This window comes from Seriola dumerili, unplaced genomic scaffold, assembly GCF_002260705.1.
Source record: "Seriola dumerili isolate Sdu_G_001 unplaced genomic scaffold, Sdu_1.0 BDQW01000191.1, whole genome shotgun sequence".
Classification (NCBI taxonomy): domain Eukaryota; kingdom Metazoa; phylum Chordata; class Actinopteri; order Carangiformes; family Carangidae; genus Seriola; species Seriola dumerili.
The window spans coordinates 8,216,262-8,233,778 of record NW_019174446.1 but is presented as its reverse complement, the minus strand read 5'-3'; the positions used below and the strand labels follow the sequence as shown (position 1 = coordinate 8,233,778).

The 17,517-nt window shown below is 42.3% G+C and overlaps 1 protein-coding gene across 1 annotated transcript; it reads right to left on the bottom strand.

Moving 5' to 3' along the window:
- Nucleotides 1-12,521: 12,521 nt before the first annotated feature.
- irx2 (iroquois homeobox 2) lies at nt 12,522-16,543 on the bottom strand. Its single transcript, XM_022753602.1, has 5 exons — nt 16,068-16,543; nt 14,319-14,724; nt 13,262-13,486; nt 13,142-13,178; nt 12,522-13,068 (listed from the first exon to the last, which is right to left on the bottom strand). The coding sequence occupies exons 1-5, from the start codon at nt 16,305-16,307 to the stop codon at nt 12,522-12,524; spliced, it is 1,455 nt and encodes a 484-aa protein (XP_022609323.1). The 5' UTR covers nt 16,308-16,543.
- Nucleotides 16,544-17,517: the final 974 nt, after the last annotated feature.

The window sequence follows — 17,517 nt, the reverse complement described above, 5'->3', positions numbered from 1 at the left end:
CCCCTTTTATGGAGATACAAATTCCTCTGCACAGCTGTGAAACTGTCAGGTTTCTTTTATCTGTATTTTCCCCAGTTTTAATAGTGTACAAGACAGTGTGTTACTGGATGTTATGGATTCTTGAAAATAACGTGTCAGCTGTAGTGGTGCAGCTAACTGTTTGTCATGTGATCCATATTCCTTGACTGAAAATCTTTTCAATTCTTTGAAGTGAATATCTTTATTTTTATATAAGCCTATAGCTTTTAGCCTTTAGTGAGACACACGGTGAAGACAGGCATTTGTTTCTATCAGGCACCTTATTTACCGCTGCTCAATAAAAGAAACCCGGCACAAGTGGGTGTGTGTTGTGAAAGGACACTCATTTCCCTCCTCCTGAAATCCTCTCTCAACCTCCACCATCTTTCTCTCTTACACAAAAACACACACAAGTAAACTCACCAGTATCCCACATATTAATTATCACAACTTGGGTCAGCTTCAGTTAACATTCCCACTGACACCTCATTTACTCAGGGAAAAACAATTGTAGCCTAGTGGAGCAGTCCGCCCCCCCCCCAAACCAACCACAAAGCGAGCCCTGAGTTTGAGTTGTTTCCATTTGACACAGTAAACACTTAAAGAGTGTGGCACTATCAACCTGGCAGCCAGACAACAAAGATGGGCTAAAGAGACTGAAGTCAGGTGAAGGCGTTTCACTTGAGGTTGCACTGACACGCTTTTAATTAAAGCTTTCCCACACATCTCTTCTCCAAAGACCCGTGAGGTAAAATGAATCTCTGTGTGCTATGTATGTGTGTGTGTGTGTGTGTGTGTGTGTACGTGTGTGTGTGTGTGCATAAAGGTGTAAATGTAAGACTGAAAGCCAGTATGAGGCATTGTTTTCAGAGTTTTTATAAAACCTGGAAGGCCTGCAAAGACGGCACATCTTTCATTTAATACGTCTGTGTTGGTATTACTTGACAGCTCATGTCTCTTTGTATACAAACAAAGAATTATAGGAAGAAATCCAAAACTATTAATGAAGGGGGAAAACATAAAACACTACTTGACATTTCATCCTCAGTTTTTTTTTTTTTTTTTTGGGTGAGAGTGGTTTAACCAGAAACTTTCCACAGTTATGTGTCACATTCAGCTTCCGCCCCTAGATCCTGTCTGTCTGTCTCTGTGATTACCTGCACTGCTTCACCTGAGTTAATTACTCAACCAGTTCCACCTGTGCCCCTTTGTTCTCCTAAGTACACTCTGACTCCCTTGCCAGCTCGTCCTTACCCCTGTGTGAGCGTTCCAGCAATTCCCCTTGTGTTTCTCTGTGTGTTTGCCCTAGTCTTCTTGACCCAGCTGCCTGGGTTTCTTCTCGACTCTGAGTTTTGCCTGACGTTCTTTGGATACGTCTGCCTGCTCTTTTACAATAAACTGTTGAACTTTTCTTGTGGTGTGGTGAGCCGTGCGTCTTTAAGTCCATACCTTGTGTGCCTGGGTCTGACATTAGGGAGTATTGTATGGTCGGCAACCCTAACCTTGTGCATGAGTAGGAATATCACATTGACAAAAACTCTATCAGCGTTATGGAAACTGATTTTAAAAATAGAAATACTTCTCGGTGGTTGACACCTCTGTTAAGTGTGCGTTGTGATCTATGTAACACCTCCCTCATCCCTGTCACCTATACTTGAATAACAGTGTATGTGTGTGTGTTTCCTTGATATTCTATCTTCTCTGTGGTCTCTCTCACTGATTTTTGGTCTCCTCTTAAATGTGATTCAGTGGATCATATAAGTCATACCCTTCATAGGCCAAATGCCCTCGCTGCATACTTTCTCATGAGAGGGAGAACTCAATCTGTGTGTAGTGTGAAATCTACGATATGTCATAGCAGCCCCATCAGCTGTGCCATTCATTCACATGCTGTATTGTTGACTCAAAATAAAGATGGTTTGGTTTCAGTCTTTCGTAAAGAAGAGGAGATCAGGTTCCAGTTGCGGTATACTGTCAACTGCAAAGTGTATACTCCGAGGAATGTCACATTTGGGATCCTTGAGATGTTCTCTGGTGGAGGAGAATGGATATCAAATGAAATGAAACACCATGCTTGGTGATAGACTGAGATGGGAAAATGTATACCACTATTGTTGACTTTTGTTTTGTGCAAACAGCACTAAAAGCCAAATCAATCCCATTCTCTTGGGAGCGGCTCCTAAAGTGAAAACGTGTAATCCTCTACTACTATATGATATCTGTTTTTTCAAATATTTTTATTATGTTTTACAAAACTCGACTCTTGGGATATAGTCAGTTGCTGCACAGCTGCATGTCAGTCATTTTTTATCAAGCCTACTATAACTGAGTTCACTGACATGGGAGCAAGGCCACATCACGGTCATAAGGTCATGAGCAGCTTGTCGTTCCAGTCTTATGATTTATAAAATCTTGGTGCTCCTGCTGTTGTATGCAATATGAGTAAAATAGTGATGCTCTCTCTCCTTGCAGTTACTGGACCTGCTGCATTTAAACGTTTCTGCTTGTAAAATTGCAGAAATAAAGAGAGACAGATTGTGAAAAAGCATAAGTGAAGGTATCTGGCTGACACCACAATCACAAAAGACCTTTAGCATTAGAACTCAGCAGAAATCACAAGGATGCTGCACTATGCTTAGCCTGACATATTCAAAGCACTTCTAGATTAAGCATTCGATAATATACATAAGTTAAGAACAGTTGAGTGCGACATCCCCCCCCCCTCCCCCCCCTCACCCCCCACCCCTCATCTCTCTCTCTCTCTCTCTCTCTCTCTCTCTCGACTTCTGCTCATTCAAACAGAAGTAACAGCAACTGCCAGCAACACATTTTGACATCTGCTGTTGGTGGCAGTATTTCATGACAAACATCCACACTGCCTGTCTACATCCACATTTGACACGAATGTGTAGCCGTCATCACTGCTTCCACAAAGCAGCTACAGGCCGGTAAGCCACAAATCCTATTTTTGACCACAGCCGATAATTCTTGCAAAAACCAGAGAGTCAATATTTTATCACAGGGGTACAGCAAACACATGCAGATGCATTGTTGGTATGTTTTCCTCTTAAATATTGATTCCTAAGCCACTCTGCAGCCATCTGGTCTGTGGAGTATATTCTCCATAAAATGCACACACGCACACACCCACGACACACACACGCACACACACACACACACACACACACAAACAAAGCCACATGTGCAAATGTAGCTCTCTCAAACACACACAGAGGCATACGAAGTTGAGCCCGCACACACACACACACACACACATACACACATAAGCATGCAGAGACACAATAACAAAATTCTTTCTCAGAAGTATATGCACACAAAAGACACACAAGGACACACGCACACACAAACAAACACTTGCCTCACACACGTCCTTGCTCAGAGGGAGGGTGCCTTTTTTCCAAAGATGAGCAACAAAACACATGAAAGGAACTCCAATTTGTTTTGTCCTGGACTCCAAATGTAATTTTCGCTCTAAACCACAGCCATGTTGCCTGCAACAATGGCCTTGTTCCACTCATTTCCCTCTTTCTCTATATGTCACCACTGAAGTGTCTTTGGACAGCTTCAAGCTGCAGATGTTGCTACAGCACCTCCTTCCTCCTATACAAGCACTTTTTTTTTCGTCAGCGTAATTGTATTAGAATGCACCTCCAATCCTCTGTAACAGAAAGATGTAAGCCGCTTCGCTTGCTTGTGGAGGGATCAACAGTCTCTCTTTTAACAGCCTTGCAAAGCTCTGTGTGTGTGTGTGTGTGTGTGTGTGTTTGTGTGTGTGTGTGTGTGCAAATACAGTATGTGCATGAACAGATGTATGTGTACACAGACTGTACACTCTTCTACACACACACACACACACACACACACAATCACACAGTATAAGCAGAACCACCTCTGTGTAGTGTGATTAGGTATAGCTGTCGCTGAATTGTGCTGAGCACAGCCAGGGCATTGCTGAGGATTGGGTTGCCCTGTCTCCACAGAGAAGGAGAGAGAGAGAGAGAGAACACACACAGACACACACCCACACACACACACACTCTCACACACACACACACACACACACACACACACACACACACACACATACACACACACACACAGAGCCTGTCTGTCTCCACCTTGTCTTTAGCCAGTCGCCAGGAAGCAGCTGGCCTGAATATCTGAGTGCCTTTAATGAATTGAAATCTTTTGGGTGCGAGGATTCAGTGATTAAATGCAATACGACTAATATTCCTGGGTGGGTTGGGAGTCAAAAGAGGATTGTCCTCAGAGAGAGAGATGGAGGAAGACAGAGAGAGAGAGAGAGAGAAGAGTGTGCTTGGCTCAAAGTGCAGCCTCCCTGTTCTCCCCCCCACACACCCCACCTCTTGGGGAATAACCCTATTTAGAGCAAAGGAGGAGTACAGTTGGAGCTTTCGAAGACGGAAAGGAGGGAGAGGGGGGAGACGTTTGCTGGTGGGTGGTAGAGATGGGGAGGCATTAGTGACCAGGGCTTGAAGATTATGTTTCATTTAGATTGTGATGGAGACTTTGGGAACTTTGGGTTTTATCTTCTAAACCTAGTAACCTAAAACAATGGCAATATACATAGAAGCGCTACAAACTTACTACACCAAGTAATACAGTAATTTGCATTAGATGGCAAATTTTCACAGTAACTTCTATAATGACTTGTACTGACTGCCAAAGTCTGTTTTACTAAAGGCCCATTTTTAAAACTATAGTCCAAGTTGTATCAAGGAGCAGTAGTATAGGGCCTAAGCAAGGGAGGCTGAGATATGCCACACATGTGCTACAATTGACTGACCTCATGATGTCATTATACTAGCTATATCTTTACGCCTACTGTGCATCTGAGGCGCCCAAGTGTGTTACTTATTTTCTATTCACTTGTGCGCCATCCATCTATCTGATACCATCACAGCATTGTGTCGTGACCTCAAAACCTTTCGTTTGCAACAATTGCAGTTTGATTGTCACCAGATGACACTGCGCTGTGTGAAAAAGTTGAGCCGGATCCAACTTTTTTCAAACCGGGGCCTGCATTCAAATAAATATGGAGGCTGCATTGTTCTGATACAAAGCTATTCCTGGTTTGAACAGTCAAAGTAATGAGATCAGCTTTGTCAGAAGCTCAGGTTTGAATTCACAATACCAGACAGTTATGACATTACTATTCCTGAAAGTAAGTTGAGCTGCCTTGTTGTTGAAAGGCGCTATACAAATAAACTTGCCTTGCCTTATTCCTCAAACATCACCTTGGCTGACATCTGGGTTGCACAGAGGTAAAACACTCACCTCCCCACCCCCAACCACCACCGCTACACAACCGCTAGTGTTTCATTGTATGAAGCCAGTGAGGGATCGCTCGATGGTCAGAATGCCTGTGCAGAATGCAACGTGATTCATCTTTACCTCCAGTCGACCATGATTTTATGAAATTGTCCAGTACCCATTGGAATTAAGTTGGTTTCTACACCTTATGAATTACTGCATGTCCATTACTAATATTCAATGCCAGCTCAGGAAGCGGTGTGGCCTTTACAGTGCCAGGTGGAAAGGGGGTGGAGGTTACGCTGTAGCATATCCAACTTCATGACAGTGTTTTTTTTTCAATTTATGTACACAAAAGGCAAAGTGTCTAACCATACGTTCACCATATTTTATTTGCCACAATTATGGTCTTTCTCTTGCCTTAACAATACCATAGGCTATAGATAAGTGATGGTGGCTCTAGATGTAAAGAAAAATGGTTGGCATCGACCTGATCTAGGGTTTTGCAGGATAGGGTTAGGGTTAAGTTAAGTAAGGGTGAAGTTCGTCTCTTGCGAATGGGTTGCTCTGAAAACATCACTCATCTGAAAATGTAAGGATGTGCTGCTTGTCTGTTACTATGGTCATATCTTTCAGTCAAAGCAACTGGATGTTTCCCACATGATTCAAGCGGCCTCTTCAACTGCCTTTTGATTTATCAAATCTAAATATAATTTGAAGTGATGCAACATGTTTAAAGAGGATTCCAAAAAAATGAACATTTTGGCAGCTAATAAAAATTGCCTTGAAATGTGCCTCAAGGCATGTATTCTGGGTTATTTTCATTAAATGAGCACTTCAGGTCACAGTCTTTCTTCAATACATTTACATTTAATGCTGTTTGATTTGCATGCTACCCCATTACTCAGTGAAAGTAGCTTAGGTTGAAAGCTGTAGAATCAAGTGAAAAGTCATGACACTAAAGTGCATGCTTAAAGCAAAGCTTCATTTAATTAACCGACAAGTCTGACAGATACTATTTAACATGAATCACTTCCCTGATACGTCTCGCGGAGTGCGTGATGGGAAAAAAGGTTCTGCGCAGACATGTTGCGCTCATTTATAAAACACTCTAGACAGACAGGGGGAGAAAACCACATTTTCTCTTGTCTCCCTCATCCACTTGTTGGACTCACTGATCTTAAAAAGCTGACAGTTCGCAATTCAGGATGGAGGTTCAACTGAGTGTTAACTGCACTTAGACACATTTCACAGTGTGTGAAGAAGCAGTCAATTACTGTGGATATACAAATTGAGGAAACTACGGATAAACACCTTCCACGGAAACGCACACACACACACACACACACACACACACATGCAGCAACAATATGTAGCCGATGGGATGAAAGTTTTACATATATTTCAACACAAACATGATAAAATGAATGTTGAAAGGGTTAGTGCTGCTTTTACAAATATCTTTGCATGCGTGTGTGTGGGTATGTGTGTGTGTGTGTGTGTGTTCACATTGTATTCGCATGTTGTAGATGAATAAGTTCGTAAGTACACATTCAAACACATGCACCTTTGTTGTATTATGTGTGTCTGTGTACATTTGAATAAAACACTGAAGGCATACACACACACACACAGACACACACACATAAAGACAGCATTAATCATGCCAGCGGTTTCATAAATTGCATTGAATGTCTTTTACACCTCACCTTGTACATTCACCTTTACACAAGTGTTCACGTCCACCTCCAACACAGGCTTCCAGTTTTTGCCTGATTTACAGCCCAAGGGTGCAGTCCACTACTCTGAAGTGTTTACTCACCACAGGCATTAAACATTACTGTCAATTAGGAGTGGAAGTCAGAGCTCCTAATGGCCTTGTTTAGGCTATCGTGTGGACAAGCATTAGCGTCTCTAAGTCTGAGAGAGTGTGTGTGTGCTTGTGTACTGTCGGGTAGGGAGTGAGAAGCATGTGAACATCGGTATATGTATGTGTATCTTTGTGTGTGTGTGTGTGTGTGTGTGTGTGTTTGTGTCAAAATCCTGCATAGCATTCTCCCCTTGATCATCCAGAGTGTTGAACATTTCACCTGACACCTTTACGAGAGGACAGGACCCCGGACTCATTTTTAAAGTCCCCCATCCACTTTGATGTGTGTTATTAAACACACCTGTACCTGATTTGTACACCGCTCTCTTTCGTCTCTCACTCTCCCCTGAATATTAGTGCTGCTTACGGTTAAGTCTGAACATCAGCAGTATTTATGGTCTGGTCTTAATGGGCGGATTTACCATGAAAGATATAAGGTTCAATCAAAGGGTGGAAATCCTTTGGGTTTGCTCACATTTATTCCCTCTGTATTCAAATAAAGGACTGCAAACATGTTATGGAAAATAATTGGAATTATTGCTGATATCACTGGTTTATAAATTTCCTATTAAAGTTACATTTACACTTTTGAATACCAACTGGATAATATAAAATTCAGGTGTTTCTTATTATTTGAAAAATGTTCAGTTTTCTTGGACAATTTTCGCTCAATGGATTGTCCATGCATAATACCTGTATTGCGTGCTAGCTTAAAGAAAGGGCTAATTATTCAAGCTTGTGTCTGCCCACAAGAGACACAAGTGGAAGTCTGTTCATACAGATTGACAAATGACTTGGAAGTTGAATTCCAGTATCATTTTTCCAGTAAAGCCTCAGCATCTGTAGCTAATTCATCAATTCCTACTGGTCTTACTTATCATCCCGCCCCATTAACTGCTACAGTTGCTGTTTGTGAAACATAATAAACCCTCCACTGCTCTAATAAAACTTTAGCTGCATTAACTTCCTGTTGGAGAGGCACACAGGTGTGCGCCAGAGATTAATGTCTGAAGCATTTTGGAGGAGAAAAGGGTTGATGGGAGGATAAAGGATACAAAGAGCTCATGAATTATCTGCATATGCGAGCTGCTTATTTGATCGAAGATAAGGGGAATGAGTCCATTGCTCTCCAGTCTACACTCACATGAAGCCTCTGAGCCTTGCGATACCATCAGTTTAGCTTTCAATGACAACTAGTCCTTAGCATGGATGAACACACCCTCATTGGTAAGCTATATGATAGGATTATGACTGTATTTGATATGCAATGCATGGAATTAAAGAATATCTAGATAAGTTAAAATTGTTCCCTCAGTCTAAAGCATGGGCTTAGCTAGGTCTGATACTCCACAGCAGTCTTGGTAATGCAGCAAATTGTCTGTTTTGCCCTTGAGGATCAATATCGAGGTTGTGTAAAGGGCACCCTGGTTCCTTCTGCAAATAGTTTAACGAATGTGTGGCAAAGAGCGAATTGTTCAAAAAGGATAGAAATGCCTCTGTACAATTGAGACTAATTGTGGCATAAATTTACAATCGTTTCATAACAGGCTTCACAGCTTGAGGTTTGTCATGTGCAATGGACGCCTTGCTCCCATTTTCACCTGCCGTTGCTCCCAATCAAACAAAGAGGTGGGGTGGAAGTTTCTTTTCATGTGTTCAAAGGCGACCGGTTGCGGAGCATTTTTTTTTTTTTTTTTTAACAGAAACAATAACTCTTTTTATTGAGAACAAATGTTGACATTTGGAGGGAGCAGCAGCGGGTGAGAGAAAGAGAGAGAGAAAGAGAGAGAGAGAGAGAGAGAGAGAGGCGGGGCCCCTGTGTGTTTTGGAGAGTGCCTCTGGTGCTATTTGACAACAGTGCTGAGTCCCCAGGGGAGCCCACCTGAGAATAAAGCATGCATTTCAATAAATCAAAACCTAATGAAAGCGTTTTGGATGGGGAAGAAGAAGCTGACCAGGGGCTATAGCGTCCATAATATAGGTGGCTGCCAGTGAGGGTAGGGGTAAATAAAAAGGTAGGTGAAATAGATCATTTTCAGACAGTGAAGATCAAAAGGAGAACATTGAATTTAAACAAAAAATCAATAACAGTTTCAAAAAGCCATCCTCCAATGCTTCCTTTTTTTAATCTTAAAAGACTCTTTTATAACATTTCTGACGGTGTGACACTATTCACTGCAAAGTATACCATGAATCTATGTCACAAAGACTTCTGTCAGCCTTAAAGGTGGGTTAACTGAGTTTAGGTGGGTTTACCCTTCACTGCATCCCTGGTGGCAGTCAATTATTGACTTCTTGGATGGAAGCAAGGGGTGGGGGGTTGGTTGAGGGAGGAAGAGGAAAACCAAGGTGAAAGGGAGTCCCGTGAGATTTGGACAACACTCAAGCTCAAATTCAACTGGAAAATGAAGGATTAGCTTTCAGTGTGGCTGGGAGCGATGATGGAGGCCTCTTCTCGGAGGATGGGAATATTATATATTTGATCTTTGAGTATTTCACACTCTGCAAAGCCACAGCTGTGAGTGAAAAAAAAAATATTGGAATTAATTTGACCAAATAAATAAATAGATACATGAATGAATAAACAAATAAATAAATAAAATTGTAGGACGTCTAACAATTGTACAATAATAATAATAATATTAATAATATATCCCTTTCCTTAGACCTAAGCTTTTTATTTCCCTAAATAGTTTAATTAGCTGTGTCCTAAAGATGCTATAATAACCAAGCCATGATGAAAAGCAGAGGAAAGCCTGTCCGATTAGGGCCCATCACACAGCCCATTGGAGCTGGCAGATGCTTAGATAGACTTTTATGGATTGCTCAATGCCGTGCCGTAATGAAGCAGGCAGGGCTGACCCATCCTGAACCAGGCTAAAAAGCTCCAGGGACGGGCCCCGCTGGGAGCCCATAATGCCCGATGCGTCCCACGGCTGTATTAATCACACTGAAAAATAAATGTGTGGCAGCGCGAAGGGAGAGGAGGGGGGAGGAAAAAGGGGAGAAAAATGAAATAAGTATGTCGTTTATCCCAATCAAGGTCGTGAATATGTGGCCGAGGGAGATTCCCTGACCAGAATGAGGCCCTAAAAGAAAATGATGGTCCATTTAGAAAGAATGGATTGTGCAATCTGTGAAAACTCGTAATGTTTATGAAAAGCGAGATTCATCAAGCATTTCCCATCTGGGTTTGACTGACAAAATGAAAGAACAATGAGCAGAGTGGATAAAAAATGCCTCAGTATTAAACACAGGTCTGTTATGAATAAAAGAATGACGCCCCAAGATTTATGTAATAGTTGGGAAAACAGTTTAATATTTTCTCCTTTGAATAATGGATATCATACCCCGCCAGTACAGCTATACCAGCGCGTTTTATTTTATTTACATTCAAAGATATAAATTAGTAAAAGTACTCCTGATAACAAGATTGTGTAGCTTTTTCCCAAATGCGTCTCAAATAAAAACCGTCCATAATATATATTTATATATATATATGTATATATATATATATTTACAAAACAAACAGACGATGTCAGTTTCCCATTTTTGCAATACAACTTGCATAAATTATAGGCATCATTTCGCCATCATTTAAAAAAATAAATATCAAATGTAGGCTATTCCACTTTGAAGTCCTCAAGTTCACTTCAGTTCCGTCCGCCTTGCGTCCCAAGACACCTCCTCTTATACAAGCATGGTTTCACAGAAAGGCCAAATTATGTTTTCCACACGTTAAATATAGTCTCAAATAATATACCGTGGCAAATAAGCAAACTATAGGAACCTGAGAAATAACATGTAAATCACATATAATGGGAGATCTTTTTTTTTTTCAAACCAGCATATGAAATTATTGCATGAAAACAAAACAGCTGAAATAATACAATAACAATGTGACAAACGTGTGTGTGTGTATGTGTGCGTGTGTGTGTGTGTGCGTGTGCGTGTGTGTGTGTGCTATAGAGTGGCTCAGCCTGTGTGGAGCCTGAGGAGGCGGTATAGCAGCGATCACTCCGACTATATGGTGGCACTAGATCCGGTTTTGGAGTTAAAGGTTATGGGGGTTAAAACATGAGGCTAAAAGGTGGTGTCATTTCTGGCTTTATAGTCAAAGCAATTGTGACACCTACCTGCAGACCATGGAAATAAAAACAAAATCCCAACTCTGCTGAAAACACTTAGTTTGAACCAAAAAAAACAAAAAAACAACTCGATTACTACAAGTGCTTATTAAAAAAAAAAAATCCCCACTACCTAATTGCCAGTAACACGTCTGATCCAGCGGCGTGCAGGCAAAGCTTTGAATGTGTGCAAGCAGAGTAACCACCACCACCATCACCCATAAGTGACATTTGAAGATGTAAAGTTGCACCATGAATGCGCAGAGCAGGCTAACTGATTTGTTTGCTTTTGGCTGACCCAGTGTAATTATAATTATCCTAAGCTGAAAGATAAGGTTTGGGGTTAGACTGTGCACACACAGACACACACACACACACGCACACACATACACACACACATCAGAGGAAACATTAAAAATAGGATTCCTGCTCAAAGCTATGGCAACATTTCTCTGCTCAGTGGATTCACAGGCTGCCTCTATAGTGTGAGTGCACGCGCATGCCTGTGCACGTGGCCGATTTGAGGCCCTGTCCTTCATGGGCTTATTTTAATGTCTATATCTGTAGGTGTCCTCTTGCACATTTGTTTGCAATGGGACTTTTCTTATTATATCCCCACTAGTTTCTAATGCGAGCTTGTTGCAAAGCTCGTGGCCTCCTTGTTAATGATTCTATGGGATTCAGAAAGACCAAAAAATGCATATGATTTCAAAAAAAAAAATGGAGGACAATTATAAATAGATTTTTTCCAGAAAATTAACTGCAATGAAAGCGAATTATAGGCCACAGTACACGTTCATTCGCTTAAACGGCGCTGCAGAAATGTCCATCTTAATAAGTCATTTACTCTTATATTCAGTCCTAAAATCATATTTATCTTAAAACAAGTGAAAATCTGCCAGTGGTGTCAGAAGAGGCCACGTGTTTCTCATACAAGACTGGTTTAATTTTCTTTGGGGCAAAGCAGAAACAGGCCAGTCATCCCCATGGTGTCACTGCAATGACATATGGAAGTGACACAAAGAAAAACCAGTTGATTTGCATTGGAAATAAGTGAACTCATTCATTTCACCTCCACCGCGGTGAGATTTCCCCTGTTTAAGAAAAATACAATCCCAAGATTCAACACTAGATTAAATAAGTTTTCAACATGGTGATCGTTTTTGTTTTTTTGTTTTTTGTTTTTTGTAACAATGTACCGCGTCATGTTATTACGTACCTTTCTTTGCTTCTAAATTTGCGGGTCTGAAATGCTGTTGTTGCTGCTGCTGCTCGACAACAACAATCTGGTTTGGGTTATTTTTAACGAGGGGAGAGTCTGGCCTGTGTTTGGGGTTTGTGCTCGCCTCCAGAGCCTGGTGAGAGGAGCTCAGACCCTCGCTTGCTGCAGCAGCGGCGGCGGCGGCGGCGGCGGCAGCAGCCAGACTCACTCCGGATGAATTAGTATAGCGCAGGATCCCTTGGCCCTGCAGGGGGCTGAAGTTGCCATAGTTTGTGTAATTGCTATAAAAGGGAGAAGTGTAATAAATAGGTCTTCCAAGGATGGAGGGGGCCGGGTAGAGGGAGGGGGAACTGGCAGCCGGGGAGGTGGTGGGGGGAGTGAGGAGGCCACCGCTGGAGGAGGGGCAATTTGGTTGCCCGGGCTGCCCCAGTTGCTGTTGCTGATGTTGCTGCTTTTGGTCCGAGGTAGCAATCTCCGCCAGCGACCACAATTTGGGCTTAGCTGTCGGGGTCTGAGGCGCCCCCGACGAGGGCCTGCTATCTAGGCATGAAGACGACTTATTGGTGTTAATATTGTTGCTATTGACGAGGCTCCGGGCCAAATCCTCGCGTTGGCTGTGGAGATGGTGGAGATGATGGAGGTGGTGGTGGTGGTGTGATTTCAGGTGTTGGTGTTGTTGTTGCTGCTGCTGTTGTTGTTGTTGTTGTTGTTGTTGTTGTTGTTGGTGATGACTGAGGACTGGCGCTTCTACTCCCGTTAGAGGCGACGATGTGACGGGTTTGGGCGAGAGCTGAACCCGCGGGTCGTGGTTCTGGTCGTCGTCGTCGCCGTCCTCGTCGCATTTGTCGCCGGCTCGGTCGGAGCCCAGCTCGCCCACACGACAGCAGACCTTCTCCCCGTCAGACTCTGCGGAGCAGGAGTGGTCCGTCAGAGTGTCGACGTGGAGGCTGATACCTAAGACAGGAGGAGAGAAAAGATAAATTAATTAATTAATTAATTAATTAACGAATTAATTAGAAATAAATAGTTACAGAAAAACTTAAGGATCCAATGATATGTAGGAAGGAAAACAAGGACAAAAGAAAGACGATCGAACAGTAAAAAGTAAACACATATGTCATATGTAAATATAATAATATTGTAAAATAAAAGCAAACAGATGAGTTGAAAATTTTAACATAAATATATAAAGAATCTGAAAACTTATCTTGTCGTCAAAGTAAAATTTCATGTCCATGTGTATTCAGACTAATCTCTACTGTTTACCACCAGTCAGGTTTGAATGTCAGACATTCATTATTTATATCAGTTTAAATGGCTACGATTAGAAGCCTTTTTTTCATTTTAATAACAACAATGATGATCTTCTTTTTTACATAGTTATTCAAAAACAGACATGAAAAGAATAACATTCACAGTCTGACTGCTGTGCTGTGTGTCTACTTTGCCAGTGACCTGCCATTAATCATGTTAAAGAAAATGAAATGTTCATCTCAGCAGGTCATTTAGTAGTTTTATAGTGTTGGGTCACAGAACCTCGTTTTCATTAAAAGAAAATATATATCAATCAGTGTTTACTAAAACAATACACGAAGCCAGATTATTTGTATTAGAATGAATTATTTTATCATTTCATTTCTTTGATATATTTCACTAGGAAATTATTGAACTAAATAGCTTGAGCAGTAAATAAAAGGGGCATCCACCCCTCCCCTCCCTTTTTACCCCCCATCCTACCCTGAATTGTTAAATGGATCATTGGCTCGGTCGTCAGATTATACCCCACCTTCATCCTCCGCTGAAGCCTCGCTGTTATCCAGGGTCTTCTCAGAGCGCTCCACCTCTTTCCTCTCTCCGTCCCCGTCCTCCTCGTCCTCGTCCTCGCTCTTATTCCTGGGCGCCCAGGTCATCTTGTTCTCCTTCTTGAGCCTCCTCCTGGCGTTGGCGAACCACGTAGAGACCTGCGTCAGGGTCATCTTGGTGATAATAGCCAGCATGATCTTTTCCCCTTTCGTCGGGTACGGGTTCTTCCTGTGCTCCTGCAGCCAGGCCTTCAGGGTGGCCGTGGCGTCCCTTGTGGCGTTTTTGCGGTAAGCCGGGTCGTTGAGTTGGTAGGGGTACCCAGGACTCCCGTATGGGTGGTAACTTAATGCCCCCGCCATGCCCGTCGTGTGTGCGTCATATGGAGAGCTCTGAATTAAGTTGAAAAAAAAAAAAAAAAAAAAAGTCAAGTCTGCTGTGTGCTGTGTTTTAAAATTATATTCTCCCTTCATATTGTTTTAAAAAGTAAATTATATACAAAGCGACTTCGTATAGTTTCATTTTCAAAGTGTTCTTACTCAATACATAATATTATAAATATTTTTACCCTGAGAACACAATCAGTTTCATCCTGCTACAGTGAAGTCAGTTGGTTTTCCAAACCTGTCGGAATGGATGAAAAGAGCTGGAGAGTGGTGTAAATGCACTGGCAGATTTGATCCTCGCTTTCTGTTTTCTAATACTATCTAAATAAAATAAATCCACCACTCTCAGTTCAAGCCTGAAAATAAAATAAACTTATATATTTTAATTGGATCATTCGTCAAACCAAAAGCTTGCAATAAATGTGTGTCATTGTGAGCAGGAGTGGTAAATGCACGGTGCGTAAAAGCAGGCCGCAGAATGGCATGAACTAATGGTTAACTAATGGTTAAGATCATTATCGGATTAACTAATAACTGAGCTCCCGTTAATACAGCCGTTAAGATAATAAAAAGGAAATTTCAATTTTCTGTAATCACCTATTAACTTCCTCATTTTCTTCCAGCGGGTGCTTTTTTGTTTTGTTGTGGCAGCCCCAATGTGTTAACATATCTCCTCTTTGCAGCATTACAAATCCCATTAGCAAATCACTTGATATGCACCTTTCTTAAAACGCTTGAAGTGCCCTGTGACATTAGCGATGCGACTCGTGCTTTTCATGTTAAAATTCCGTTTATTCAGCTCAGAGTAAAGTCAGCGACTTCATCCCCTGGTGATTTTAATGACCGTAGAAGAAGAAAGAGTTACAGCTTGCGTTATGTCAGTTCTATGACACATGCATTCGCTGCTTTAGTGTTTCAACCAAAATATAGAAAAAAAAAAAAAAATCTGAGGTGGTGTTCAGTTTGACATAATTAGCTGCGCAGCCAGTGTTAAGCGCTGGTCAAGCCATTTACAATTTGCAGCTCATGCTTCAAAAAAAATCCCATTTAAGCCAAAGGGGTCAAGGATTTTAAAGTAAGGACCCAACCGGTAGGCCACTGGATATGAATGTGTGGCACTCGATAGAAAAGTTCCGCAAGCACTTCACCTAGTGAGTAGTCAATCATAACAAAAACACTGTAAAGCCGAACCGATTCACTGGAGCTCTGTGGCTGTGAAAGGCTGCTAAACATTTTGCGCATTTAAAGACTTTATCACACCGACACATTCGCCTGCTTTGGAAAACGATTACACAGGATCTTACAGGAACATGTGAAATATAAATATATATATATATATATATTTTTACCATGTAGGATGGGAATCCCGTGGTTGGATCCGTGGAGTATGACAGTGGACTGGAGAAGCCTGCGCCGGCCGAGGCGGAGAAAGCAGCCGATCCAGGGTAAGGGCTGAAGGCTGAGCCAGAGGACGACCTCGCCAAGTCTTCATTCCGCGGGGCAGCCAGAGCCGAGGCCCCGTAAGCCGGACACGAATAAAGAGCCAGAGAGCCCGGGGGCTGGTAGAGGTAACCCTGAGGATAGGACATTGGTGAGCGCGGCTTTAGGTCGCCGATTCCAAAAAGGGAGGAAAAAAAAACGCGCAGGGCGGTGGGCAACAACAGCCAAAATAATAAACAATCAACTCAATAACCAGCCGTGCAAACAGTCATCAGACAATGAAAATAAAAAGTCCTCCCTCCACAGCCCCCTTACTGGGAAAAAAACCCCCCGAAAGATCTGTTAAAGTGCCCACATAGAGGCAATGTGGCATGCGTCTTGATCCCCTAGCGTCCGATGTTTTTAGTACGCAGCACTATGAAGTGAGGAGTTAGCAGGGAAGGAGCCAGTGGAGTTTCAGACACACAGAGCATTGGGGGAAACTAGAGCTGTCACTCCGGCTCATCTGAATATCCCATCCCCGCCCCCTTTCTGCCTCATAGAAATGGAGCCTCGGAACAAAACCAAGACTCCACACTGCAAAAAGTGGGGTCTATAGATTCCTTTGGTTTATTGTGGAATTCAAAAAAAACTTTTTGTTTTGTTTATTAAAATCAGATAAATCTTCCAGCTGAATGCAATTGTTGCCATTGCAAATGAACTGGTCCACAGCCGCTGTCTGATTTATTTATCATTTGTTTCAGGGGGGATTCACCACGCAGGTGTATCAGAAATTAAATTCCAGTCCATTTTTAAAAGTTTCTTTTCATTTCCATTGTTTCAGTTACGGTTAAAATCTCAAAAAGTGGATACATGTAGTTGTTAAGATGGCTTTTCAGGACTGAACATACACTGGCTGTCAGGGAGGGAGAAAGAAGTATGGGAGATTACCTCACCTGTCTCGCTCAGTTGTTTATGTGCCGTGGGGTTATTTATTCGAATTGTTGAGCTGTTCAATTGTCAGGTCGATTGTGGCACAAAACGTCTAGCCTATTTGATCAGAACTTGCACTTAACACTTAACAACTGTGCAAGAGCGGAGGGGAGAGAAAGAGGAGGGGGGGGGTATAAAATGACCAGTGCTCTCCACTTGCAGCTGGTTATTTTGTCAGTCCGGCTATTAAAACGCCGACACATCCATGGAAGTATGCGAGCACCGATAAGTGTGCGCGCTCCTCTGGCAGTGCGCGCTCTGGCCTGCGGGAGGCGTCCCCGGCTCCTTCATTTCCACCACTTAGCGAATCTCAAAACACGCTCATCCCTTATTATTACAATTACATTCATCAGCAATAATAAAGCTGTTGGCGGCGGGTGAGTGTCG